The sequence below is a fragment of the Panicum virgatum genome, chromosome 5K (assembly GCF_016808335.1).
Source record: "Panicum virgatum strain AP13 chromosome 5K, P.virgatum_v5, whole genome shotgun sequence".
In the NCBI taxonomy this organism is placed as follows: Eukaryota; Viridiplantae; Streptophyta; class Magnoliopsida; order Poales; family Poaceae; genus Panicum; species Panicum virgatum.
The window spans coordinates 43513374-43539339 of record NC_053140.1 but is presented as its reverse complement, the minus strand read 5'-3'; the positions used below and the strand labels follow the sequence as shown (position 1 = coordinate 43539339).

Here is a 25966-nt window from a genome sequence, read left to right as displayed (position 1 = left end):
TGATGTCCCCCCTGGTAAATTGGCCCTGCCAACCCACTGGACAATTGCTCCACTGCCAGTGCATACAATCGATGCTCCCTAACATACCAGGAAACCCACGCTCCTCTGCCTTAGCTAGTAGACGCTGAAGATCCGACTCAGTAGGCCGACGATAGAATTCAGCCCCATAACACTCAATGATGCCCTCACAAAAATTCTCTAAACACTCTAAAGCAGTAGATTTACCTAACTTGAGGTACTCATCGATCGAATCTGCGGCTATGCCATACGCTAACAGGCGCAAGGCAGCAGTACACTTTTGCAAAGGAGATAAACCTCTACGTCCAGTGGCATCAACTCTTTCAGTGAAATATGAAGAATATTCAGCTAACCTTTCCGTAATACGTAGGAAAAGAATCCTACGCATACGGTACCTTTGCCGGAAGTAATTGGGAGGATAGATACAGTTGTCGGTGAAGTAGTCGTTGAGCAGCCTGGTGTGAGCGTCTTCGCGATCACGATGGATGTAGTGACGAGGACCCCGCCGTCTTGAGGATGAAGCTTCCATCTGCGCCTTCAGCGCGGCGATCGTATCCTCAACGGCGGCGAAGAGAGCATCGCCTAGCCCGTCGCTTGAACTCGAAGAAGACATGGTGTGGGTGAGGAAGTGAGTGAAATGGGGAGTGAGAGGTGTGGAATGAGCTCCAACCAGCCCTCTCTATTTATAGATGAGTTGGGGACGAAATTTGTGATTTTTTGGAAATTTTTTTCGAATTTTTTGGAGTTCAAATGGTCAAAAACGGCTAATTACAACGGCTAGCTGACCGGACGCCGGGTCGGTACCGACCGCCCGGCCGGTCGGTAGCGCTACCGCCCCGCGCTCTCGGTTTCCGCGCTTACCGACCGTCGCGGGTCGGTAGCCGGGTCGGTACCGACCGGCGCGGGTCGGTACCGACCCCCGTTGGAACCAGCCTAATAATGATTGTGACGAATACTGTACGGTAGTAGGAGCACTCCTTCATTTGATTTATTCTTAATTAATTTAGGGTCGTGGTTTCTGCTATTTTTTAGTAAGACACCATAAAGTTGTCTCAAATCTGATTCATATCAAGAAAAACAATTGGTAGTACAACAGAAGAATAACTTGACACAAGACGACATAAAAAAAATAAAATTACACCGAACAGTTCTCTGGTCGTCTTCTTCATCCGATTGTTCGTCGTCCACTGGACCTTGAAAAACACACTGAAAAAGCAGTAATTGAAATGACACATGCAAACGCCATCGCCACACAAGGCTTTGAAGACCGCAAAAATCACTTGCTGCTTGCAACGAGATCTAGCAACCGCTGAAAGAACATCGGCTGGGGGAACACCCCAAGCAACACAGGCTTCCAATCCTTCACCACCAAAATAGAGAGTTGAAGAAGCCGGATCTTGTCGCCGAACAAATCGAAAGAAGAGTTCGAAATCGCCACAACAAAGGACAGCCAACTGCATCTCCTGACTAATACACCAACTGCAAAGATCTGGAGAGAACCTTCAGATCTGGCAGAACTAACTCTCACTTGGCCATCGTCAGCGCCAAAACGGACGTCGTCGAGGTAGGGAAAGGCCGGAGAGATCTTATTCCAAAGCGTTATCGTCGTCACCACCTCATCAATGTCGCTGGAGAACTAAACCTTAAAAAAACTAAACAGATGTAAGAAAAAGATGGGTCCCCACTCCTCCACCTACCGGCGGCGAGGCCACCGGAGTGGCAGAGGAGGGGGACCGAGGGGGCAGCGGTGGGAGGGTCTGGCCGCGGCGGCAGCTAAAGGGCGGAGGCGAAAAAAATCTAGGTCCTTATATGATTCTTTCTTCTCGTTTCTGCTATTTAATTAGTACTGTAAAAGGCGCCAAGTGATTGTCTATTAGCCAAGTTATAAGAGCCAAACTATACAGTAATAATCTCTTATTTGTATATAAGAAATTTTTTTATTTCATGTTTCATTTTCTATTTCCCAGTTCTCCTCATAACATTTAATGTATGGCCCACTATTTGAACATGCCTCGTGTTCAGTTTGGTGCTTGTATGAGAATCTAGCTCCCCTCTCTTCTCTCCTTCACAATATCAAAAATATGGATTAACTTAGCTATAAGCCAATTATTATATTTACTCTTGCAAGAGCACATGTGAGTGCTAGGCTGCTAGCTGGCTACTGATAACGACTGTCTAACACTCCGCGTCCTTTCTCGTCATAATAATTTTATCATATTAGTAAATTTAATATTCATAACAATTTTATCATATTTTTATGAAAACTTAGGCCGTGTTTAGTTCTTTACATGTAAACGCAAAAATACCGTAAACGCATTATTTTATAACAGAATCTTGCTAATTTGAAGTACTAAATGAAGTCTATTTATAAAACCTTTTGCATAGATGGGCTGTAAATCGCGAGACGAATCTAATGAGCCTACTTAATCCATAATTTGCAACAGTGATGCTACAGTAACCATCCGCTAATTATTGATTAAACATGGATTAATTAGCATCATTAGATTCGTCTCGCGATTTACAACCCATCTATGAAAAAAGTTTTGCAAATAGACTTCATTTAGTACTTCAAATGACCAAGATTCCTTTGCAATTTTTTTTTGCAAAATGAACTAAACAGACCCTTAGAAGTAGAGAGCAGTAGGCACGTGGATCCGGTTCCTATAACAGGATCATTGCGCAAACTTTGAAAGAGATAAAAGAGATAAGACTATCCGCACTCGTGTTACTCCAAATCTATTCTCTAAATGAAATATTGTTGTCTGATCATCAAAATTCTCTTCTCTATATCAAATTTTGCTGCACCCGTTTATCTCTATATTTCTACTCTATACCAACTACTAGGACCCCACGCATCAGATTTTTTTACCATCCCTTCTTCCATTCTCTCTCCCCCTCCACTGCCACCCTCTGCATCTCCTCCCACCGGCTCTGGCATCGCGGCCTTCCTCCGCCTTCTCCTCGCGGCCTTGCACCTTGCCGCTTCTCCTCCCACCGCCGCAGGCCACCTCCTCGCCGCTGCCATGGCTCGCGAACGGCCGGGGGAACTCCGCGCCCCCTCTCGTGCCCCCTCTGCGCGGCCCCTCCCCTTGGTCCGAGCGGCGGCGGCGAGCGGATATGGGCGGAGCGGAGGCCGCGACGGCGCGTGGCCCGGGCGGATCCAGGCGGCCGCGAGGCAGGGGCGGCCCCTCCCTCCTCCCGCGCAGGTCCTCCCTCCCTTCCCTCTCTCCACGTCGTCCTCTTCCCCGGCGCGGGAGGGAGGAGCGTGCGTGGCTGCGGCGCCGGCGAGCCCGTGACCGGCGAGCGCGGGACGGCTCTCCTGGCCGACGCGCGTCTCCTCCCTACCCACCGCGCCATGGCTCGCCGGGGGAGCTCCGCTCCACCGCAGCCGATGCACCGTGGAGCGCGCGGCCTCGGCAGCCGGCGCCCCCTCGAACTCGATCCCCCGGCAAGCAGGCGAGGGCGGCGGCGGCGCGTTTGCCCTCCGCCCCGCCACGGGGCAGCTCCCCCGTCGCCGGCGCCACTCCGCCCCCTCAGCTCGCGGGGGGGGGGGGGTACGGCGGCGCGGGCGGGCTGCAGAGGCGCGCGCGAGGACTCCCCCGGCGGCGAGCTGCTGTGGTGCAGCCTGCGCGCGGTGCGGCTGGAACGCGGAGGGGCGGCTCCGCGGCCTGGAGCGGCGACCACGGCGAGGGCCACGGCCACGGCGGCGCGCGCACGGCCCGGAGTGGCGACCACGGCCACGGCGGCGCACGAACGGCGGGGCGAGCCTCTCCTGCTCCGGCCCTGCCCGGCGCGCCACGCCCTCCCTCCGGCCCGCCTCCCTCCTTGGCACGCTCCCTCCCTCCTCCTCTCTGTCTCGGGGGAGACCCGCACGACGCTGGATTTGCGCGCGGCGGCGCCCCGCCGGCTGCTCCGCCCCTCCTTCCAAATCCTTGCTGCCGCGGATTGAGAGGAGGGCGAGCGGGGGTCCAACACGGTGGCGGCTGGAGTAGGGAACGGCGTTCGGCAGTTGGGGACGAGCGCGCGAAGGACGAAGGGCCCCGCGCACTGACGTTTTCCGTGTCGTGCGTACCGCACTGCACTGCACTTACAGCACCCGCTTTCTCTAACTGGTACTCCATATGACTTCAGTCATGGGACAGTCGCTCTCCTCTGCTCTAGTCAGCACAGGTAGGGGTGGTAATGGGCCATGGTCCTAATGGCCTCTTCACAGTCCAATAAAGTTTTTAAAATTTTTAGTTTAAAAATACATATGTTTAGAGCCCGGCTCTTTTAGGGCCCGATCCTTAGATTTTCTAGTTCAAAATGTTGGGTCCTTTACCACCCCTAAGCACAGGAGGTGACATGACAGCCAGGGTTTTTTTATCCGACCGACCGGACCGAACCGCCGGCGCCCGGTTCCGGCTAACCGGTCCGGTTTGACCGGTTACCGGTAAAAACCGGTCAAACTCAAATTTGAATTCAAAACCCGCAGTTATACCGGTTTCGAACGGCTAACCGGCCGGTTAGACCGGTTTACCGGTCCGGTTTGACCGGTTACCGGTCGGTTTGACTGGTAACCGGTCGGTTTGACTGGTAACCGGCTAAATTCAATTTTTTTTCTTTTTTTGTTTAAATTCAAATATCCGCAAAGTATACTAAATGAATATTTGTATAACATGTTTTAGGCTAAATGAACCCTCCAACCCTTTTTTTACTACTTTTACATTGTATTTGTATACTTTTGTATGCACGTTTTTTTTTGTTTAACTTCAAATGCTCGCAAAGTATACTAAATGAACGAATATTTGAAAAAATTTGACATCATTAAATTCGTCACAACTTGAAGTATTTTTAAGATTTTTTGGGGATTTTTCCATTTTTTAGAATTCAAATTTAAAATTTGAATTTGTGCCCGGTTTGAACCGGCCGGAACCGGAACCGGTCCGGGCCGGTTAGACCGGTAACCGCGGTAACCGGTCCGGTTCCCAGCGGTTTTTTTAACCCTGATGACAGCTGACAAATCTGACCGCATAAGGGTTTGTATGTTTCCAAGGACTTTTTAGTCCCTATCAAATCAAAATAAATCTTACTATTTTAAAATATCAAATAAAATATATTTATAATTTTTTTTACATCTGAATGTTATTTTATTTAATATTTTAAATAATAAGATTTTAAAGTTTATTTCTTGAATCCAAACAGTATTTGTTGCATCTTATTATTATTAATTGGAGGCTCCCACATAAAGCCACCTAGGATCCTAGGTGGATATCTAAAAAATAAGAGAAATCAAAAAAATTCTCACATGAAGCCACTTAGAATCCTAAGTGTGTCCTAGAAAATAAAAAAAATCAAAAAAAATCTCTAAAAAAAGCAAAATATCCACCCCTATGGCACTTGAGATGAACCCCAACTAAAAATATCCACCTGTTCGGCTGGACATAAAGCGCTGGCTGAAGTGGCTAATTTGTATTGTTTTTCACTGTAGCTACAGTGACTCAGAGAGACAACGGTCACCAGCCGCAGCTGGTACCAGCATCAGCAAACCGAACAGGGCGTAACAGATGCATTCTAATATCAACTAATTTTCTTATATCTCATCGTTATTTGAATCATAGAGAATCTCTATCTCCATGGCTCAATAGTTAATCCAACTAACAGACATCTAAAGAGAGTTCAAACACCAGATCACGTAATCACGTAGAAGCACACCACTTGCTGTTCCCCGGTAGGAACATGGCTGGAGCTGTTCATCAACTCCCCACCGGTAGAAACATACGCCGGCCGTAGTAACGTCGCTTCGATCAACACAAAGATAAGCATGTCGACGGAGACGAGAGGGCACCAGACCTTCTCCGCCCACATGGTACGCCATAACTAACGCCTCCTTTGCCCGCTCCCATTTGCTACCTGATCGATTTTCTTCGACAATGGCCGGTCACTAATTAACCTCACGCTCGGCACGTACTTGCTGGGAGTAGTTTATTGTGGATGGATGGCAGCACTCTCACTTCGCTACCGTTTAGCGACGACCTTCTGTTGTCGATCGATCTCAGTGTCTATCCGTTGAGCGTGATTTCTTTGACTTCTAGCTCCCCTACCCAAACCGGGCAGGGGGAAACGGGACAAACCAAACTTGGTTCGTTAATCTTTATATATAATACATATACTAGGCAATTATGCTCGTGAGTTGCTACGGACAAAGTTGGTGTAATTATCGGATACGTATCGGTGCTCGTGCGTTAATTTATAGAGATTTACGTGATCGAGTCGTGGACGTAGGGAGTTCGTCCGACTCACATACGGGATAGACTAAGGTCCACCTTCAATGACACGAGCGGACCAAACCAAATAGACCAAACCAAAAATTAATGGAAACTTTACACGCTTTAGTAATAGGTATATATATAGATGTGTCTTCTCAATCGAGCAGCCAGTGATCCACTACCGTTTTGTCCACTGTATCTTACCAAATCACATCCACAAAGGAGAAAAAAAGAACATCAAATTAATAGTAAGACCATACAACATAAAAAAAATGATATTTGACCATTACTTCAGGTGAAATTAAACTACAAGCACGGGTCATCGCAAGATCAGAAGTATCCTTGAAAACTTCCATGTGAAGCCACCTAGGATCCTAGGTGGACATTCTAAAAAAAGAGAAATTAAAGAAATTCTCATTAATGTATTATTAATAATAAAATAATAAAATGTTGTTTTTTGCAAGTACATTAATGTATTATTTACTATGCAAAATTGTGTAAACCCTCTTATGATGCCATAAAAGAAAGAAAATAACACGTACAACAATCACATAAAAATCAATTGTACAGCAACCACATCAAAATCAATCGATTGTTCATCCGGATGAAATTTTAAAAAATGTAATGTCAAAGTCACCAGCAAATGATAACCCATGTAGATTATAAGCGGACTTACAATGTTGGGATGGAAGTGTTTACTGTCGGTGGGCATGGTTCATGCTGCAGGACAGTAGAGGATCGATCGTACTCCATAATTATGCTACAGGAAGCCTACTTCGAGAGGTCTGTGTACTGGCAAATCGAAAGGGAGCTCCTACAGACCCCCCCCCCCCCCCCCCAACCACCACTACAAGGCTTCCTACGCTTCAATTTAGAAGAGGAAAAGTTTGTTTTCAAATCTCATGCCGTGTTGCCATCGGATGAGCAGCTCCTTCAGTTTATTGAACTAGGCGGGAAGCACGGATTGTATAAACAATACGGTCGTTTGCCAGATGTTTTCCCGGACTTGATCAAAATGTGTAAATCCTCTTATGATGCCATAAAAGAAAGGAAATAATACGTACAACAACCACAACAAATTCAATCAATTGTTCATCCTGAAGAAATTTAAAAAAAATATATAATGTCAAAGTCACCATCAAATGCTAACCTGTGCGGTAGCACGGGTTGATGGACTAGTGTCTCTTAATGTGTGCCGGACAAAACATGGTAGTGCATCGCTACAACTTCTTACCGTTTCGAATTTTCACTTGTTGCTGCACTTTTGTTTTGAGTTGCTGATCCCTCTTTCCCTTGCCCATTTCACAGTTTTGAGTTGCTGAGCGGAGTCATGTAAACTAAAGCCCTTCATCTTTCGTTTTCTTTTGGCCAGTGGCGAATCTAGCAAACACATCTAGAGGGGGCTCATCTCCCTTCTCATCTTCTTCCTCCCCTTCTTTTCTTCTTCTTCTTCATAATTTCTTCCTAAAAATGAAAGGAGGGCTTAGGGGGGTATCCATTGATGTTGGGGAGGTAGGGGGGATTATCCCCCCTAGCCCCCCCCCCCTTTGGATCCGCCCCTGCTTTTGGCAGTTCTCATGAGTTCTGTAACCAAAGTTCAAATGAAAACAGTTGAATTCTAAATTTACCCGCTAAATTCTGAACTTGCCCCATCGCATGGATTCACCGATTGAAATTATTGGCGTACGGCTACGACCGATGCATTTCTAGTCAGGCACCACGGAGGAACTGGAGCTTAAAGAGAACCCAGCACGCGTATCGAGCAGCAGGTTCCTTTTAGGCATTAGCTGAATTTAGCAAAATCAAGCATCAGGGAGAAGGCGCGGTGACTTGTCCTTGTCCGTCCTCTTGTCATGTGCTCTACAAGTGCCGCACCCGCACTAGCCGCAAGCTGCTCCTGCTCCGCGAGGTTTCCATTCACGAATGGGCTTCGCCATTGTACGCTGTGTCTTCACTGTCACTTGGGTGGAGTGGAGGACACACACACACACACGGCAGAACGCTGCATCATCCCTGCTCAGCTTGCCTGCATGCCTGCATGTCCCTTACTGTGTGCCGGACTGAACATGGTAGTGCGTCGCTGCAACTTCTTACCGTTTCGAAATGTCACCTGTTGCTTTTACTTTGGGAAGCGGCACTGTAGCGGAGAGTCCGCTGCATCTTCTTTTACAAGTTTTGGTGTGAAGAACAGTGCGAATTGTATTTATTTAGAGTAAAATAATATAAAAGGGTGGTATACCATTACTTTTCATCAAACTTTACGGGCCCGTTCGGATGAGCATGGGCTGGCTGGGCTGCTCAGCCCAGCCGCCCCCCAGGCGTTCGGCAGCACCAGCTGAACCACCCGGTGATCTTTTAATCGTGCGCTACCAAAACAGTAAATTCTAGTCGAAACAGTAAATTCCAGTGCAGTGCTTAAATTATACTCCTGCGGTGAATTTTGAAAAAAAAAATTATTGCATTAGTATTGGGTAATAGCTTTAGTTCATTCCAAAATGTGACCGATTAAGTTTGTTCTAAATCAAATTAGTATGGTCGAATTTATGAGAAAACTATCAACATCTGTTTTAGAAAAATTTCACTCCCATCACAACATATGACTCTGGGTGTAAATTGGTGACCCTTAGCTTAGCTGCACCTTGAACTTCAATTTGCACCCCTACTCATCGGTCTATTTATTTGATATTAAAGATAAAATATATTTTTGTAACTTTAAAAGTAAAATAAACTTATCTTAGATTAAAGTAACCTGCATAAGAAAGTACCTGCATTTTTCTATAATTTTTACTACCTCACGTGTCTGCATTCCCACCGAGATATCTCACAAGTCAAAAAATTCAATTTGAGGTCTTGTTTAGTTGCAAAAATCAAAATTCTAAATCTATCACATTGAATGAGAATTTTACATGCATGGAGTATTAAATCTAGACAAAATAAAAAACTAAATGCATATTTTGTTTGTAAATTTCGAGACGAATCTAATGAGCCTAATTATACCATGATTAGACATTAAATTGCTACAATAATTACTACAGTAACCATGCGCTAACGATGAATTGATTAGTCTTAATAAATTCGTCTCATGGTTTACCGACGAATTCTAAAATTAGTTTTATGATTAGTCTATATTTAATATTTTAAGCGCAAAAAAATTATTTAAAAAAAATTACAGAGACAACTAAACAAGACCTGAGATCCTCTGCAGTCATGGAAGCGTCCTGTCCACTGCAGAGGAGCTTCTTCCAAAAATTCACTCCCTCCTTTCCTGCGCCTCAAACTTTTGGAAATCCTTGTGGGCCCGAAGCACCCACCCGGCTCCGCCGGAGGCCAGACCGCCTCTCTCGCCTCTTGGTTCCTCTTCCTCCTGGCCCTCTCCCTTCTCCGCTCAAAATTCGCCTCTCGCCGCTCTCCGGGGGGTCCTCGCGACCTCATCCCTTGCTCCCCCGATCACCACGCGAACCCTCGAAGCCTCACCGCACGGCGGAACGCTTCGCCAAGGCCCCCGCCCACCGGGACACCTCACCTCGGAATCTTCTCCCGTGGCCGTAGCGCGCTGCCCTTGCCCCCCCCTCTCCTCGACAAGTGCCGGCGGCGCGGATCTATGCGGACCCGGAATTTGTATTTTCCCTCGCTGGTAAGGAGCATTCGCTGGGTCTCATTTCGGTCCTTAGTTTCCCATTCCCGTTTTCGCGATCGATCGATTCCTCGTCTCTGTTTCTGGGATCGATTGGATACCCCAATCCGTCCAACTTTTTCGAATTTTCCGCTTGTGGTTGTGGTGCTTGTTTTCCAAAATTTTTGCGTGGAGCTTCCCCCCGATCCTAATGGCTTTTACCCAAAAATTTTGCAGGGGATGGAGGTGCAGGTGCTCGATTTGTCGTCAGACTCCGAGGATGAGGTGTCGGCGCACTCGCCTCAGCACAAGCGTCCCGCGCGGCAGGAGGTTCCAGGTGCTGATCGCGGGTTAGGAAACACAGGCGTGGACAGCCTCTCTAGGCAAGAGGGCGAAGCGAGGTTGTTGCATGAGCCCAGCGACGCGGTGAAGAAAGGGAAAGAGAAGGTTGGCGAGGGGAAGAGCGCGTGGGTTGCGGGGCCTCCGAAACTCGGTGGAGAATCGCTCGGTGCTTCTGGGACAGATCCTTGGAGCGCACTGGTAAGCAAGTGTAAGGCTGGAGACGGTGGAGATGTTGGAGCTCGGTGTTGGGGTGACTGGGGTGATTGGGGTGATCAGCTTCGCAACTCAGTCCCTGTGCTCCAGCAAAGATCGGAGGAGTTTCCCAATGGTTGTGCCGCATCAGGTGATCACTGGAAGGGTATTCTTGGTGCAATACCTGCTGATCCTGCCAACACACTGTGGTACCCGTGGAATGCTGGCAAGAGAGAAAATGAGGTTGGAATGCTATCTCAAGACTCTCTGGATGCTCGTGAAGTTTCTGGATGTGATGACTTTCTTATGGAAGAAAGTAGCTCAGCATGGCTTTCGAGGATCAAAGGGCTGAACTTCCCATTTCCTGATGAGCGTCAGTTGAGAACCAAGCAAGTTGAGGATGATGAGGCGTTTGCCCGAATGCTTCAGGAGCAGCTCAATCAGGAACAGCCAGGCTCTCAGCATTCTGAAGCGGTTGTTATGCTGGACTACTCAAATCTTAATATTGCCGTGTCCTCTCAATGTGTTTTTAATTTCTGTTCCAGGGTTGATTTGTCTATTTCTGTGTCTGCTTCTGCTTCTGATGATTCGCTGTGTATTTCAGTTGTCACAAATAGCTCACTTATGGCTGACATTTTGCAGGTTGATATGACAATAGCCTGGACATTATATGAGCAAGATGCTCAGCATGCCATATTTGCTGCAAGAGAAGGGCAGTCTAGTTCTGTAAGTTCTCACATGACTTGATGCATTCAGTACGAGGAGTTGTTTTCTGGATTGTGAGAGTCGTGTGGACATGTTTACCAAGTGCTTTAACTATGAGCTGATATGTTGATACTGATAATTTTGTTCGAAAGTTATGGAACACCTTAATCTAATCAAGTAGCTCAATTATGTCCCATCAAGTATTGGAACTGAATAGGATGCATATTATGATGCCTGCCTGTAAGCATATAAAAGTCAACACTTGATGGGTTCATTAAATAGAAAGCAAGCCTCAGTAGAAGTATTAAAAACTATCTCTCATTGCTCCATTCTCGACTTATATTTTAATTTTGTACCTATGTATTTCCCTGTTATTCATGTCTATTTCTATTCTCATTTATATGAATCCCCACCTTGACATATGTCCTTTTTCCTCTTATTTAGTATGGAATTCTGTTTCTCAGTTGCTATTTATCTAACTTTTAGTAGGATCCTTTCTTTCCTAAAAAAATGTACTCTTGTTATCCCCAGAACCAAAGGGACAGATCAATGGCACACTTGTATTCATTTGGCCGGCACTCACCTGCTCAAGGTTTTGCTTCTTGGGCATCCAATCGTACTCAGCTTCCAATGTCAACCAGAAGAACTTTGCCAAGAAACACTAACTGTCCTCAAGCGGTACAACGTGATGTGAGATACTTATAAACTGGTTTCTTGAACCTCCACCTCTGTCCTGTGCCTTGACATTTTCTCATTCTCAGATGCTCATCTCTCAGTTGACCAGGGGGTGCTTCAGAGAAGACATGGATCTAGAAACGGTTAGAACATACTCTATATTCTAGAAGCATGCTACTTTGGATTTTGAGAGCATTTGCATTTACCTATTCTCTTCTGCTTATCTAATACGGAGTATGTCAAGCAGCTTCTATACACCTAAATATCCACACCACTTGGGTTGTGGCAATAGTCATAGTAAAAGTTTGTAAAGTGTCATTCAATATGTTATGTCGATATATTAATTTGGATAGGGAAGGATAATACCAAAGCAAAAGCCTCCTTCCACGTCCCTCACTAGATCTAAAGAGTATACTGCTTAATACATTTCAATATCAACGTCTTAGCAATCATGCTGTGTTTATTTTGTTTGGTAACATGTAGAGAATGGCTGTACTGGACTCACTTTCTGAAGCATTTGATAACTGTGGGGAGACATTTTCTCCAGATTCTGATAAGTATTTCCTTTTCTATGGCATTTTCTTTTCAGACATTATTGTTGAGTGGAAAATTCTCCAACCATATATTCTGTTATTTTCAGAATTTCATGCTTTGCTATCATGTTTGGTTGATTGTTGTGTATCAAATATTGTTTATTTGGGAACGTGTCCTGCATAGTTTCATATTACAAAAATGCTAATACTCCAAACAGCTTATGCGTGCAGTGCTGTAGCTTATAGGTTGCTCAAATTGCTTGTCCCATGGATCCTGCAATATGAATGAGACCCTATTGATGTGTTTCTTCCTTGCTTGGTTGTTGCATATCCATTGTGACTAATTAGTTTTGTATTATTGTTTTGTTAGTGATGATTATGAGACCCTCATAGCACTTGATGCCAACAACCATCACAGAGGTGCTTCTGATGATCAAATAAACAGCCTGCCGCTGTCACTAGTTGAGGTTTGGATTCAATCTTACTCATGATGGTGTGCATTCCCTTTCCATCATTTTAGCTGGCCTAATTTGACTCCTCTCCTTTCCTTTATCAGGGTGATATTTGTTCAGACGAACCCTGCCCTATATGCTTGGACTGCCCTGCTGGTGGGGACTCCATCCGGCATCTGCCATGCTTGCACAAGTTTCACAAAGAGGTACAGGCGAACACTTGAATTGATCAGAACTGTTTTCTGTCCTAATGTTCCAGTTTAACATCTCTACTTGATCCAACTTGTCTTCTGCAGTGCATCGACAGATGGCTTGGTATGAGGATATTGTGCCCTGTTTGCAAGTCAACTGTGTTCTCGCAGTAGACTGTATCATCCGTTATGTTTTTTTCCAGTAGCATGAAGGTAGATTAGCTGACCAATAGGAAGCACTGGTACTGCTGGTACTGCGGCAATGTGTACATTCTGTTGTTGACCTGTGCTCTCTTCTGCTCGTGGTTCTCTGAAGTGGTGTGGAGCGTTTTATTGCTGTGAGAAGACACTGGAAAACTCCTATTTCCTGTTGTATATAGGTACCCTTTTTAGGTGTCATGACATGCATAGAAACACCTACGGTACTTCAGTTTTGGGCGCTGCCATGGGTGTGAAGGGCTGATATTGCACTATGTAATTGGCGTTCTAACTTCCAATTACAAATGAAGTTAAATTATTTTGGAGATCTAAAGCTTTCGCTGTTGCCTTCTGTTTATGCAGTTCGTCTGTTCCAGTATGATGTTGATTTTCTTCAGTTATACTGTGTTGAATTTGACTGCCACGTCTGGGAAAAGGTTATCAGGTCGCCATGCCTGATGTTGATTTTTCTTGAGTGATGACAAAAATCACGGCCAGCAAGGCAGGAGGCAGCTACTTCATAGTTTGAGATCAAATCAAAGTTCGCTGCAAAAAGCGAGCGAGCTGAGCCTACACTGACCAAACAGTACGCGTATGCGACACTTCGCGATCATCTTTGTCAGCTGGCTGCTAACATCGGTGTGAAGCTTGACGGCTCTTGATTTGTCCTGAAAAGTTTAAACTTCTTCCTGCCTAACCATGCCCGCCAAGCTTCCCTACCTCACCAGTCACCTCGATACGTTTCTATGGCTAGCAGCTTTGTAAGTCTCTAGCGGCGGCTCCTTCCCTAAACACCGAGCTCCGTGGAGAAGATGACTCCAGTTCGCATGCGCGATGAATAGCCTCCGTCTGTAATTTGGTCCATCGGCAAACCTCCAGCAATCGCCGAGACATCTGATCGGCAAAGAATGGACGTCTCAAACACTGACGTCATTGTCAAGCTTCTCCGCGCGATTCTGCCAGTCTGCCTGAAAAAACTCAAACTCTTTATCTTAAGTTAGAGGCTTATACAAGGAGCACCGCATCGTCGACATGCATGTCCATTATGTAAAGCCTCACACCCGAGACCGCAGGGAAGGAAGAAAACTCTATCTACCTCCCGAATCTTTTTCCTTTTTGAAGCTTGCCAGGAGCATTGGTTATGGCAAGAACATCTCCGACAGTTCTCCAATTAACATCTCCTAATATGATGTATTGGGATGTTCCAACACTAACATCATCCCAATACAACTAACATATTGGGAGCCAAATTTCTCTCTTTATTTAAGAGGAGTTGAGGTTAAATATTAGAACATTCCAATACTTATTGGAGAAAGGAAGAGGTTTTGGAGAACTACAGGAGTATATCTTCTTTCTAATATTATTAGTTTATTAGGAAAATGGAGATTGCTGGAGAATCTCTAAGAGTTCTCAATATTTTTTTCTCAAAACTTGTTGTTTGTCAACTCATCAAATAGACATGGGGAGGCAAAAAAAAAGTTCTCCAATAGTTCTCCATTTTTACTCCAAAAAATGAGAAGTTGTAGCCCTACAAGAATAACTAGACAGGTTGGCGCGCGATGCGCGCCTGTACAAAAAAAATTATTTAAAATAATTAAAAGAAGAAACATTATATAGTGAAAAAAGTTGTATGAAAATTAAAATTCAATTATTTGGATGTGAATATTTGTTGGGATTTGTACGTTACATTAGAATGGTTCAAGGCTTTTGGTAATTTTTTAAATATGTATTAAAATTTATGATTAATAGTATTTGTGTGAGTGTAGTTGTGAACAGTATGTGGGTCATTGTAAATAGTACCGTGCGATTCGTGTTATGAATTATGAAAACCAATTATTAGAAGGAAATAGGTTTATTTATGTTAGATTAAACTGGTTCATAATTTTAATAACTCTTATAAATATATTTTTAGTTTACGGTTGTGAGGTGTGGGAAAAAATTAAAATGGTGTTGCATATGACTTTTTGTATATCAATTATTAGTATAAGAAAAGAGAAAAATAAAAAAAAATGAAGAAGGGTAATGTAGAAAGAGAAGGAAGCATTGAATTAAATTTAAAAATTACGTGGGTCCCACGTGGGTCCCACCTGAATAGTACGTGGGTCCCACCTAAATAGTACATGGGACCCGCATGGACAGTATGCGGGTCCCACGTGGGACCCGCGTGAACAGTGCACGGGCCCACGTGGGACCCGCGTGAACAGTGCACAGGGCCCACGTGGGGCCAGAACTCACGGGAGGCCAGCAATTCTTGGCCCGATAGTATAGTACTCAATTCCACAAGAAAGGAAGGGGCGACCAGGAGGAGAGAAGCGGTGCGTATTTTTAAGCACAAGAGGGAGGTTAATTTGCTAATTGTTAGGAGATGCGGAATTAGGATGAGGAACTATTGTATGTTGAGTAATTAGAAAATTGTATGATTAAATTCCGAAATAAATAAATCATGAACATGAATAGATCTAGCATGAACAGTTCTATCATACTAGTAGCAAGACGCAGCACGATCATGATATCAGAAAATATGATTAAAAAACAGATCAAATAACAGTGTACGTACTGAGTCTTGGTCTTCGGGAAGACGAACGACGCTGACTGGAAGACGGTCCTACAAACGGAGTGCAGCAGACAATGATACGCCGCAGCACCAGACTTGGATTGAGGACGCGGCATGTCAAAGATCTTTGAGCAGTCGCGCAAGGCGCTTCCCAAAGACATTATTTGCCGCCGACGCTCGGGATGGAGAAGACTATAATGTCGGCGCAGCAGCGAGAAGAGGCAAAATCCTAACTCGAGTTGATATGTCCTTTATTGCAGCCTATGGGTTAGATATATATATATATATATATATATATATATATATATATATATATATATATATATATATATATATATATATGAGAGCTACATGTTCTCCTCGACTTCCACTAGCACTGTGAGATTAAAGGTTTGCATCACATGAGTCTTTGATATTTATTTGGAATAACTGAAATACTGGGTCAAATCCAAATTCCAACATTGGAGAGTGTTTTTTTTCTCTTTTTTTTTTAAAATAAAGATGGGAAGAGTGATTGGAAACTGTTGGAGATGCTAGGTCAGCGTGAGGCTATATCTCCCCAATTGCATGGCGCTTCTATAAGGTACTACTCTATGTCTTAGTTATCCGAATATGTTGCGTCCAACTTAATATTTTAATTGTTTTTAGCTAAAAATAACAAGAATTTAGTCTGTTTTTAAAGATCGATCTTTAAAATAATAAAGTTATTTTTCAATCCTTTACCAGTCATACACAAATGAAATTGTTGTAGGCTTCTTAGATGACAGTTTTTCTTTATAAGAAACTTATATTATACATTAAGGACAATATACATGAAGGAGGTCATAACCGGGAAAGATATTCACAGCGCGAGCCGCGGAGGACGCATCGTAGAAGGGGTTACCACAGCGCAGGTATCTTAGATTTCTGTGCCTTCAAACAAAAAATGTTCTATCTCACGAACCAATTATTCAAATTAAATTTCGATTGCACTATTGTGTTCCTTAGGACAAGATCTTTAAAATTACATCACATTTGATTATGTTTAGATAATATTTTTCTAAAATATTTTTATTTAATACGGAACAATTTCTATCCTTGGAACATTTTATTTTATTTTGAAATATTTTATTTGATTCTGGAATATTTTTATCTTGTTTTGGAACATTTTATTGTGTTCTGGAACAATTTCCATCTGCAACAGATTTGTACGATGATATGATAGCTAGTCGCACGTGATATACATATACATAGACGGTCCCGGTCATAACGCCCCCGGAGCAAGGAAAAAAGAGAACACAGAACCTCACAAGAAGGAACACAGAACCTCAAATCAAGTTAGTAGACAACAACAGTATAGGAGTGTAACTAGCGAAAGAGCGTTTGGCCATACATGCCAAACCATGAGCAACAGAATTAACATCTCTAGAAACCTTCACCGGAGTGAAGGGATGATTGTTTTCTACTAACTTGATTTGAGATAAGATTGGTCGGCGTCTCCAAGGTGCTTGTCGAAAATCGCCCTGAATTAACTGAACAGCTAGGCAGCTAGCTGACTGTCAGTCGCTCAAGCAAAATGCTCCTGGAAGAGAAGGCCTGCACATTGAACACCACCAAGAAAAGCCTGCAACTCGCCCAAGAGCACCGAAGACACTCTTGTTGCTGCCCTGATTTGAGCACAGCCACCATGGCGAATCGCCCTGACTCCTGAGATCCAGGCAAACTCCCAAACCTGCAGACCGAGAATGCAAACCTTGTCCATCTGGAGCCAAAGACACGACTAGATGACAGTTAACCTGATCGGTACACGTTCAGTAAGAAAAGTTTGAGGACGTCATATATCATTTCCTTGAAAGATGAGGGGTAAATATGAAAATGTGAAACCAGGACGCGACCCCCCAGGCCCCCGCCCCACGGCGGCGGCCGCCAGGCGCCAGACGCCACGAGCCCACGACGGCAATCTCCCGGTCACCCGTCCGCGTTCCGGATCACTCTCTCGACTGCCACTGGTCCGCTTCCTCCCCTCCCCGCTCTTCCCCGCGTTCCCCCGCCGAGATATTTCCCACGAACCTCCTCTCCTCCTGGCCATGCCGCTGCTCGCCATCGCCTCCTCCACCCGCGCCGCGGCGGTGCGGCCGCTGCGCGCCTCGGCGGCCTCGGGCGAGGCGGCCCCGGCGCCTGCCGCGACTGCGGCGGAGACCGCGGGGCGGAGGCCCGTGAAGGTGATCCTGCCGAAGAAGAAGCCGCAGAAGTGGTCGACGGGGATGGAGCCCGGGGAGTACGGCGGCGGGCCGGCCACCATCAAGCCGCGCAAGTACTGGTGGGGGAAGGAGGACCGCGACCCCGTGGGCAACACCGACGACTTCATCTGGAACAAGGACTTCCTCCCCCACATGGAGCGCGTCATCGCCAACGGCGGCTCCAACGCGGAGCCCACCATCACCCGCCTTACTCCGGTGTGTACCCGCGTTCTCCGCCTCGTTCCCGTAGTTTCCTTGTGGTTTATTGCAGTTCCGTTCAGCGACTAGACCGGCCTTCCTGGTCTCAATTGTTTTAAAAAAATCGAGCTCGAGCGTAAATACTACTCCCTCTGTTCCAAATTATAAGTCATTCCAAGAATCTTGGAGAGTCAAAGTTTTTCAAGTTTGACCAAATTTATATGATAAGATAATAATATTTATGATACCAATTAAGTATTATTAGATTCTTTGTTAGCTATATTTTCACAGTGCACATATTTGATGTCATAAATCTTTATATTTCTCTCTATAATTTTGGTCAAACTTTGAGATGGTTTGACTCTCCAAGATTCTTGGAACGACCTATAATTTGGAACGGAGGGACTATGTTTCTAAGGAGTAAGTCGATTGAGCAGGTTGATGAGGAGGAGTCAGGATTTCTGAGCATCAACCGTGCAATGAGCCTTGACAGGTTCCTGTCATATCTCGCCTTGCCTTAATATCGATCAATTCTCTGTCTCATCCATTGGTGTTCGACAATAGTTCTGCACGGTTGAATGATCTGGTTGTATGTTTTGTAGTGTGGAGGTTGACCTGAGCAAGGAGCTTCTAGCGCCGACCAGGCCAATCCTGCAAACCCAGGTTGAGGCTGCCAGGAGAGGCCGGGCCATTGGCGCTGAGGTGAGATTTCTCTACGCGCTAACCTCTTCCCTTTATTGTGGACCTCCTTTTGTCTACTGGGGATGGTGATAAGTTGGGTTCGTGGAATTCGGATGTAGGCTGTGAATGGTGCCACCTCTGCTAGATGGAGGCTAGTCCCGACTCGCCGTGAGCAGGCAAAGTGGGAAAGAGCTGCCAAGGCAGCAACTGGTGGCAGTGTAAGTCACTACAATCCTTTAATTGGCTTATTGGTTGCTCTAGATCCTTCAGGATGCATGATGTAACTATTGTAACAACTTGCAACTATTGTACACTTACCTCCCTCACCCCCCTTTTTTTATTACTGATTTGTACGTATGATGATTTGTATATTATTATTAATTTTACTTCTTTCATAAGTGGTATCTGTTCTTTTGGTCCCATTCTAGGATGTTATACTAAGGGAGTCCAAGTCAAGAGTGCAGCAAGGGGACCCTAAGGTATTGGCAGCTAGGTCCAGAGAGGAATACCTAAAGGTATATATATCCAACTCATTTTCCTCCACATGATCTTCATCAGGGAGTTGCACGTGCAAATTTGTATCATTGTATGGCCCATATTGGTATTGTGTACTCTTGAAATATGCATCTTTTGGTATGTTACTGATAAATAATATTTTGCAGTTGAAACAAAGATTGCAGCTGCTCACTTTAGGCATTGGCGGTGTTGGTGTAGTCTCTGCTTATGTTTCATACTCTCCTGAAATTGCTGCCAGGTTAATTTTCCTGCTTATGTAGAGATAAAGTTGTAAATTGGCTTTTGGCTTTACCACTTCCAGTCTAGGATTATCATTTACTTGAAGTCTTCAACTGACAGCAGTTTATCTTCAGCTTTGGTGCAGGCTTGATTGGATCATTGGCATACCTCCGCATGCTTGGAACCAGTGTAGATTCCCTAGCAGGTGGAACTGGAGAGACTGTCAAGTATGTTGAATGTTCCCTTCAGTTAGTTATTTACTTATTTCACAAATCAGGTTTGCAGATAGGTGCTCGAATAAAATTTACTCAGACTTAGGTTTAGTTTGCTTATTTGAAAAATTGGGTTTGCAGATAGGTGCTTGAATAAAATTTGCTCAGACCTAGGTTTAGTTTGGCACAGCTACCCTGTGCTAAATGTAGTTTCTGATATCATTCTACATGTCTGCATTTCTATTTTCAAAATTGAAGGTTACTACTGGTCAATTCCCTCTGATAGAACTAATTTATTCGATAACCTTCGACAACTAACTGAACATACAAGGAAAATATCATTTTACATTCGAGATCTTTTCTGGAGCTATGCTTCATTGTCGAGATAAATTGTGGAGATGCAGTCCAGATAATACCTTGTAGTTGTGACCCAGCACATTGCTTGACCCATAAGGTTTCAGCAGCTTATTTTCATGCACACAAAACAGGGTAGGATGCTTTTTATTGGTAATCTGTCATCCTGTAGGGTTTAACCAAAGAACGTGAAAAAAATGATGGTTCTCATCATCTGAATATCCATGAGAACCCAATTCCCTTAGCAACAATTATTTGTTTATCATAAAATGGCTGCTGTATTTTTTTCCCTGCAACGGACAATAGGATGTGGCACATCTGCACTAATAAATGATATGTAGCTTCTAAAACATGTTTGTGATGAAGGATACCCTTCAATTTGTTACGGCATGCTTGCAGGAGTGCTGCTGCACAACCAAGATTGCTTATTCCAGTGGTACTTGTGATGATGTACAACAGATGGAATGAGTAAGCAGATAAAATTCTCAGCAAATTTTTACTATTGATTCAGACTATGGGAAAGGAGTTATTTTTCTTACATTCTTTGTATCTGGTTCAGGATATTAGTTCCGGATTATGGCTTCATGCACCTGGAGTTAATACCGATGCTTGTTGGATTTTTTACCTACAAGATTGCTATGTTCGCTCAAGCAATTCAAGATTCGATACCTGCAGTTGGAAATCATGAGATTTGAACAGTGCCCTTGAATGGAAGATACAGGTCGTTGCCCTAATCCCTGAGGAAAGATTGGTCAGTGGTCACCTAGTAGATAGTAAGGTACCAATCTTCCTTTCTTCGGCATGATAGCAAATATGTGCCTATGTTCATGTCTACAGTTGTTTTCTTCCTCTCTCTCTTTTTTCCTTTCCTTTTTTTTTTTTGAAATCAGCAAGCAAGATATCTGTCCATTATTAAAAAAAAAGTCAAACCCAGACAGATAATATATTGACCCCGAAAAGGGAAACAAACAACCATTATGAACAGCACCTAAGAAGCACATCTGGTGGGAAACACCGAACATTTTTTCCTTTTAAGTTGTTTCTATAAGTATGCTTGTAGCCAGTGCATGTGATTCTGACCACTATTTGATGTTCGTTTATTGTGTCCGCACCTCATGGTGCCCTTGAAAGTGCATGCATGACCCTAGACTTGAAGCAGCAGACACCTATCCGGAATCTCAGATGCCTACTTTTGCTGTCGACAGTGTTTTTTAAATTGCAATGAGTGTACTCCCTGCTGATGCATGTGACTGACCACGAAAGAATTGTAAAGATTTATGGCTCGTAGCATCCTTGAAGCAGCATTGCTGTAGGCATGCGTTATTTTGCACTATATGAAATGAAAAGAAGTACAACCCTTTCTGTTTACCATGATCCAAATGCTTTATTTTACAGGTTGGTTTAAAAGGATCTGATCTGGCGTCATCACCAAGTAGATGAGATGCTCATTAAGGATGCCATCTGAAAATCTTTAGTGGTTAACATCATATTTTACAAAAATATTCTACCACGACCCAAGGTGGTAAACAGGTGATGTGGCCATATTTATTCCATGCTGTTAATACGTAGATGAATGTTGTACAGACTCACAACTTGGGAACATTACCAGTTTACCACGATGACAGCATTTAGCAGGGCAAACAAAGTGGTATACAGTTTATAGACCGCAAATGAATGTAAGTAATGCAGACTGTCGGTTTACTTGTTTTAAACAAAGCCACACCTTACCTTACAAATGCAATAATCATCGAGAAACTCGTTATGTTTATGACAAATGTTCATATACTGCCCGAAGTGTGGTATGTTCATAAACTCGGTATGTTTATGACAAATGTACCTGTCAGGCACGAGCTAGGCACTACTATGTTTTACACTTGGGCTGTGTTTGGTTACAAAATTCCAAATTCCAAATTTTTTTCCGGCACCTGCATGGAGACTTAAATCTAGACGAAATAAAAAACGCATTGCGATTGCTGTCTGTAAATGGCAAGACGAATCTAATGAATCTAATTAGGTTGTAATTAGATGCTAAATTGCTACAGTAATGCTACAGTAATGTTACAGTAATAACCTCTAATGACAGATTAATTAGGCTCATTAGATTCGTCTCGCGCTTTACAAACGAGTTCTGTAATTATTTTTGTGATTAGTCTATGTTTAGTACTTCAAATGTAAAAAGATGCATTTTCAAAAATTTTACAGGAGGCAACCAAACGGGGCCTTGACTTCACCAGATCTGGTTGACTGGTGCTAAATGTAAGCAATTCTTAACGTTGAAGAGAACAAGTAAACGGCATTGACAGTAACAGTAAAGCTGTCAGCTCTATAGCTCCCCACCACTAGCATGAATGGACATCGGAACCGTGGCAGCTCTTCCATCAAGGTTTGGGGCTGAAAGTGGAAATATAAGGCTGACCTTTTCTTGGGACAACACAATTCACATAATTCGAGACTCGTTTAGGAAATCAGAACAACGGCATTTCCCAGAGATGTCCTGAAACTCCACACAATATCATTTATTCCAAAAGTGCCCGTAGTGATAACAACAGCTTCTACCTACCCCTTTCGATTCCCATTCAAGTTTCCAGATCTGCATCAACCTGCCGCTGAATGTTGTCACAGATTTCACATGATCCAGCATTCATTGAATGTCACCTGCACATACTAGTCCTATTAACTGAACTGCACCGCAGAGGGTAAAACACGTGAACCAAGCAAGAGGAAGTGGGGGATGGAGAATGATGATCCTTCCATAGTTCCATGGCTCACTTTTGACCACCATTTCTTGAGCTCACCATTTCACCGTTGCCGAATTTTACAGCAGCAGTACTGTACATTCATTCATAGTAGCCCACTTTTTAAACCGCCTACCAAACTTAACTCTTGCGGTCGCAGCTGGCCGGCCGCATCCTTTTGGCCACCAAAAGAATCCTAAAAAGGTATATGAAAAATAGAGCCTAATAAAACCAAAGGGCGAGGAGGGGGCTACGTGTGAAAAGGACGACGACGGGGCGCGGGGGTCCCACGCAGGCCGAGCGCCGGCAGGCCGGCCGGCCCGTCACTGGGGCGTGGGCCCGGGCGCGCGGCACCGCGCCACGGCGTCACGCCCACGCGGGGAGGAAGCCTCGAGCGAGCGGAGCGGCCGCGCCGTGCGACCCCCAGGGTCAACGCTCCCCGCCCCCCTCCTCGGCGGCGGCGGTGGCGGAGGCGGAGGACGCGGTGGCGATTGCGGCGGCGATTGCGGCGGCGGCGGCCGATCGAGCGGCCGGGCGCGGCCTGCGGCGGCCCGGGGACGCGGAGGCCACGCGGCGGAGCGCGCCGCCGGCCGTCCAGTAGCGGCGGCACGCGCGGCAGAGGTGGCGCGGCTGCCGCACGTTGTAGTTGTTGAAGTAGCAGAACTTGGTCTCCCGGCTCCCGCACCGCGGGCACGGCAGCGGCTCGCCCGCGCCCCCCGCCCCTGCACCCGCGCCCCCCGCCCCGGCTGCCTGCAGCTGCAGAGCCGGCGGCGGGAGCGGCGGGGACTGGGGCTGCGGAGGCGGAAGAACCGGCGGCGGCGCCGCCGCCGTCGTCGTCAGCGGCTGCGGAGGATCGGCGCCCGCCTCCGCGGCGCGGTGCGCGTCGGGGGGCTGGATGACCTTGCCGAAGAGCTTGAACCCCGCGGCGTCCGCGTCGGGGAGGTTAGCCATGGACGGACGGACGGGTGGAGAGCAGCGCGAGGCGCCGAGGCGGCCCGCTCCCCGAACCTTTTTTAAGATCGGACTGGAAGGTCTCTCTCAGGCTGGTGCCTGGACTGGGAAGCATGGACCGTGGCATGGAGCCGCGACGCCCAGAAGAGAAAACAAAAAAAAAAACAGGCGGAAAACGCTGAGAAATTGTGCCGGGGTCATGTGGCCCGGAGATTTGGCCGGCCGCGCAAGGGTTTCGGCCGCCGGCCGCGGGAGATCTCCCTCGCTGCAGCTGCTGCAACTTTGGCTTGTAGTATAGATGAGCATACGGCCCGAGGCCCGTTAGCCCAGCCCAAGCACAGCACGGGCCCGAAGTCATCGGGCCCGGGCCAAGCACGGCCCGTGCACCAGGCCGTGCTTGGGCCGCCAGTTCGGCCTGCCGGGCGGCACGGCACGGCCCACCCAAAAAGACATCGGCCCGGTCCGGCCCGGCCACCCCAACGGTCGGCCTGCCCCTCCCCCGCGCCTGCCAACGGTCGGGAGCGAGCGGCCGCGGCCCAGCCTCCCCGCGCCGGCCCAAACGACGCCCCCAGCCTTATATGACCCCTCCGGCGCCCCTCCCCAACCCTAACCGTAATCCCCATCCATTCTCGACCCGCCCTCGCCCCCACCTGCCATCCCCTTCGCCGCCGCAGCGACTCAGCGGTCGCCCGTCGGGGGTCGCCGCGTTGGACTTCGCCTCGCCGCCTCGTCCTTCACCGCCGCGTCGCCACCTCGTCCTCCCCCTCTATCCTTCTCCCTCACCTCGTCCTCGCCCGTTTGCTCATCTCTGTCCACCGCGTCGTCGTCATCCTCGCCGCCGTCCTCCGTCGAGCTTGTCTTCTTCCATCTCTCCGGCGCCGGGCTCCGGCTTTGCAGGCAAGTACATCCTCCTCAAGACATCAACCCCTCTCTCTAACCCTAGCTGTTTAACCCTAACCCTAACCCTAGCTACCTCTTCTTCACAGTAAGTTGGCGATGAGCTGATGCTGCATTCGCCGTGAGGAACGGGGCCGAGAGCGGGGATCTGACGAGCCGCGGGGGCCGGTGGCCCTGGACGACATCGACGAGGCCGTGTACCCTGCAACCATCAACGAAGATCTGGTTGACTATGGTCACGTGCTCGACAACGTCGACGACGCGGGTGGCGCTGATGCTGCTGCCTTCCTCGGGCTTGGCAACGTCACTGAGGCTGTCGCGGCCCCTGTGCCGCCGGTAAGTGAGTCTCAGTCCTGTGGATCTAAGCGTCGATCTCCTGTCTGGGATAATTTTGATGAAATCTTGGATGATAAGCGCGTGCGTATTGCTGCTGTTTGCAAGTTTTGTCGCCATAGATTGTCTGCTAAATCTGCTGTTGGCACTGGTCATCTGCTTAGGCATCAAAATGCATGTAAAAAGAAAGCTGATCATGCTAAATGGTTCAAACTAGACTTGCTATGAACCCTGATGGATCATATAGGAACTGGGAATACAAACCTGAGGTTGCTAGGGTTGAATTATGCAAATTGATTGCTAGGCTTGATCTGCCTTTATCTGTTGCTGATAATGATGCTTGGGATGATTACATTCAACGTGCTCATAACCCTAGACATGTTAGAGTGTCTAGGTTTTCAACTAGTAGAGATCTGGAGAAGCTTTTCATTGACACTATTAATAACTTAAAACATATTGTCTTTCCTAGTGTCAATTCTATTTGTTTGACCTCTGATATCTGGTCTGGTAATGCAAAGGAGGATTATATCACTGTTGTAGCTCATTTTATCAATTCTGATTGGCAACTTAAGAAACATGTGATTGGTTTTAGATTGATTGAAGAGGCTCATACTGGTACAAACATTGCTGAACGTATCTCTGATGTGGTTGAGGCATTCGGAATGACTGATAAGATCTTTGCTGTTTCCTTAGATAATGCTTCTTCTAATAATAATGCTATGCAAATTTTGGCTCCAATCTTTTCTGGTTACTTGGGTGTTGATACTGATCCTGATAATCCATCTAAGAAAACCTACTATGTTGTGCATTAGAGGTGTGCTTGCCATGTTATTAATCTCATTGTGAAGTCTGGTTTGAAAAGGCTGAAACCTTATATAGAGATCTTTAGAACTGCAATTAGTTATTTGAATGCATCTAATAAAAGAATTG

The 25966-nt window shown here is 46.0% G+C and overlaps 3 protein-coding genes across 5 annotated transcripts; 2 read left to right on the top strand and 1 right to left on the bottom strand.

Annotated features, from left to right (window-relative positions):
- Positions 1-9566: 9566 nt before the first annotated feature.
- Positions 9567-13506, top strand: LOC120707582. Of its 2 annotated transcripts, XM_039992502.1 has the most exons (9): positions 9571-9900; positions 10117-10887; positions 11056-11139; positions 11650-11808; positions 11880-11936; positions 12277-12350; positions 12697-12793; positions 12883-12984; positions 13075-13506. In XM_039992502.1, the coding sequence occupies exons 1-9, from the start codon at positions 9868-9870 to the stop codon at positions 13141-13143; spliced, it is 1446 nt and encodes a 481-aa protein (XP_039848436.1). In that variant the 5' UTR covers positions 9571-9867; the 3' UTR covers positions 13144-13506. The 2 variants fall into 2 exon arrangements, with proteins under 2 accessions (XP_039848435.1, XP_039848436.1); XM_039992501.1 differs by having other exon boundaries at positions 9567-9900; positions 10117-11139.
- Positions 13507-17684: 4178 nt separating this feature from the next.
- On the top strand, positions 17685-21888 carry LOC120707580 (protein CONSERVED ONLY IN THE GREEN LINEAGE 160, chloroplastic-like). Of its 2 annotated transcripts, none has more exons than XM_039992499.1 (10): positions 17685-18156; positions 18576-18631; positions 18741-18840; positions 18939-19037; positions 19248-19334; positions 19482-19573; positions 19689-19781; positions 20520-20588; positions 20680-20898; positions 21516-21888. In XM_039992499.1, exons 1-9 carry the CDS (start codon positions 17788-17790, stop codon positions 20813-20815), a joined length of 1101 nt encoding a protein of 366 aa, XP_039848433.1. In that variant the 5' UTR covers positions 17685-17787; the 3' UTR covers positions 20816-20898; positions 21516-21888. The 2 variants fall into 2 exon arrangements, with proteins under 2 accessions (XP_039848433.1, XP_039848432.1); XM_039992498.1 differs by lacking the exon at positions 21516-21888 and adding an exon at positions 21252-21424 and having other exon boundaries at positions 17686-18156.
- A 722-nt stretch (positions 21889-22610) lies between these two features.
- On the bottom strand, positions 22611-24087 carry LOC120707581 (dof zinc finger protein 2-like). Its single transcript, XM_039992500.1, has one exon. The coding sequence runs from the start codon at positions 23804-23806 to the stop codon at positions 23285-23287; it is 522 nt and encodes a 173-aa protein (XP_039848434.1). The 5' UTR covers positions 23807-24087; the 3' UTR covers positions 22611-23284.
- Positions 24088-25966: the final 1879 nt, after the last annotated feature.

Coding starts and splice junctions, on each gene's coding strand:
- LOC120707581 (XM_039992500.1), bottom strand. CDS start 23,806: ATGGCTAACCTCCCCGACGCGGACGCCGCGGGGTTCAAGCTCTTCGGC.
- LOC120707582 (XM_039992501.1), top strand. CDS start 9,868: ATGCGGACCCGGAATTTGTATTTTCCCTCGCTG. Junction 11,809..11,879: donor CTCAAGCGGTACAACGTGAT/GTGAGATACTTA, acceptor TCTCATTCTCAG/ATGCTCATCTCTCAGTTGAC. Junction 11,937..12,276: donor AAGACATGGATCTAGAAACG/GTTAGAACATAC, acceptor GGTAACATGTAG/AGAATGGCTGTACTGGACTC.
- LOC120707580 (XM_039992499.1), top strand. CDS start 17,788: ATGCCGCTGCTCGCCATCGCCTCCTCCACCCGCGCCGCGGCGGTGCGG. Junction 18,632..18,740: donor CGTGCAATGAGCCTTGACAG/GTTCCTGTCATA, acceptor TATGTTTTGTAG/TGTGGAGGTTGACCTGAGCA. Junction 19,574..19,688: donor TCTCCTGAAATTGCTGCCAG/GTTAATTTTCCT, acceptor GTTTATCTTCAG/CTTTGGTGCAGGCTTGATTG.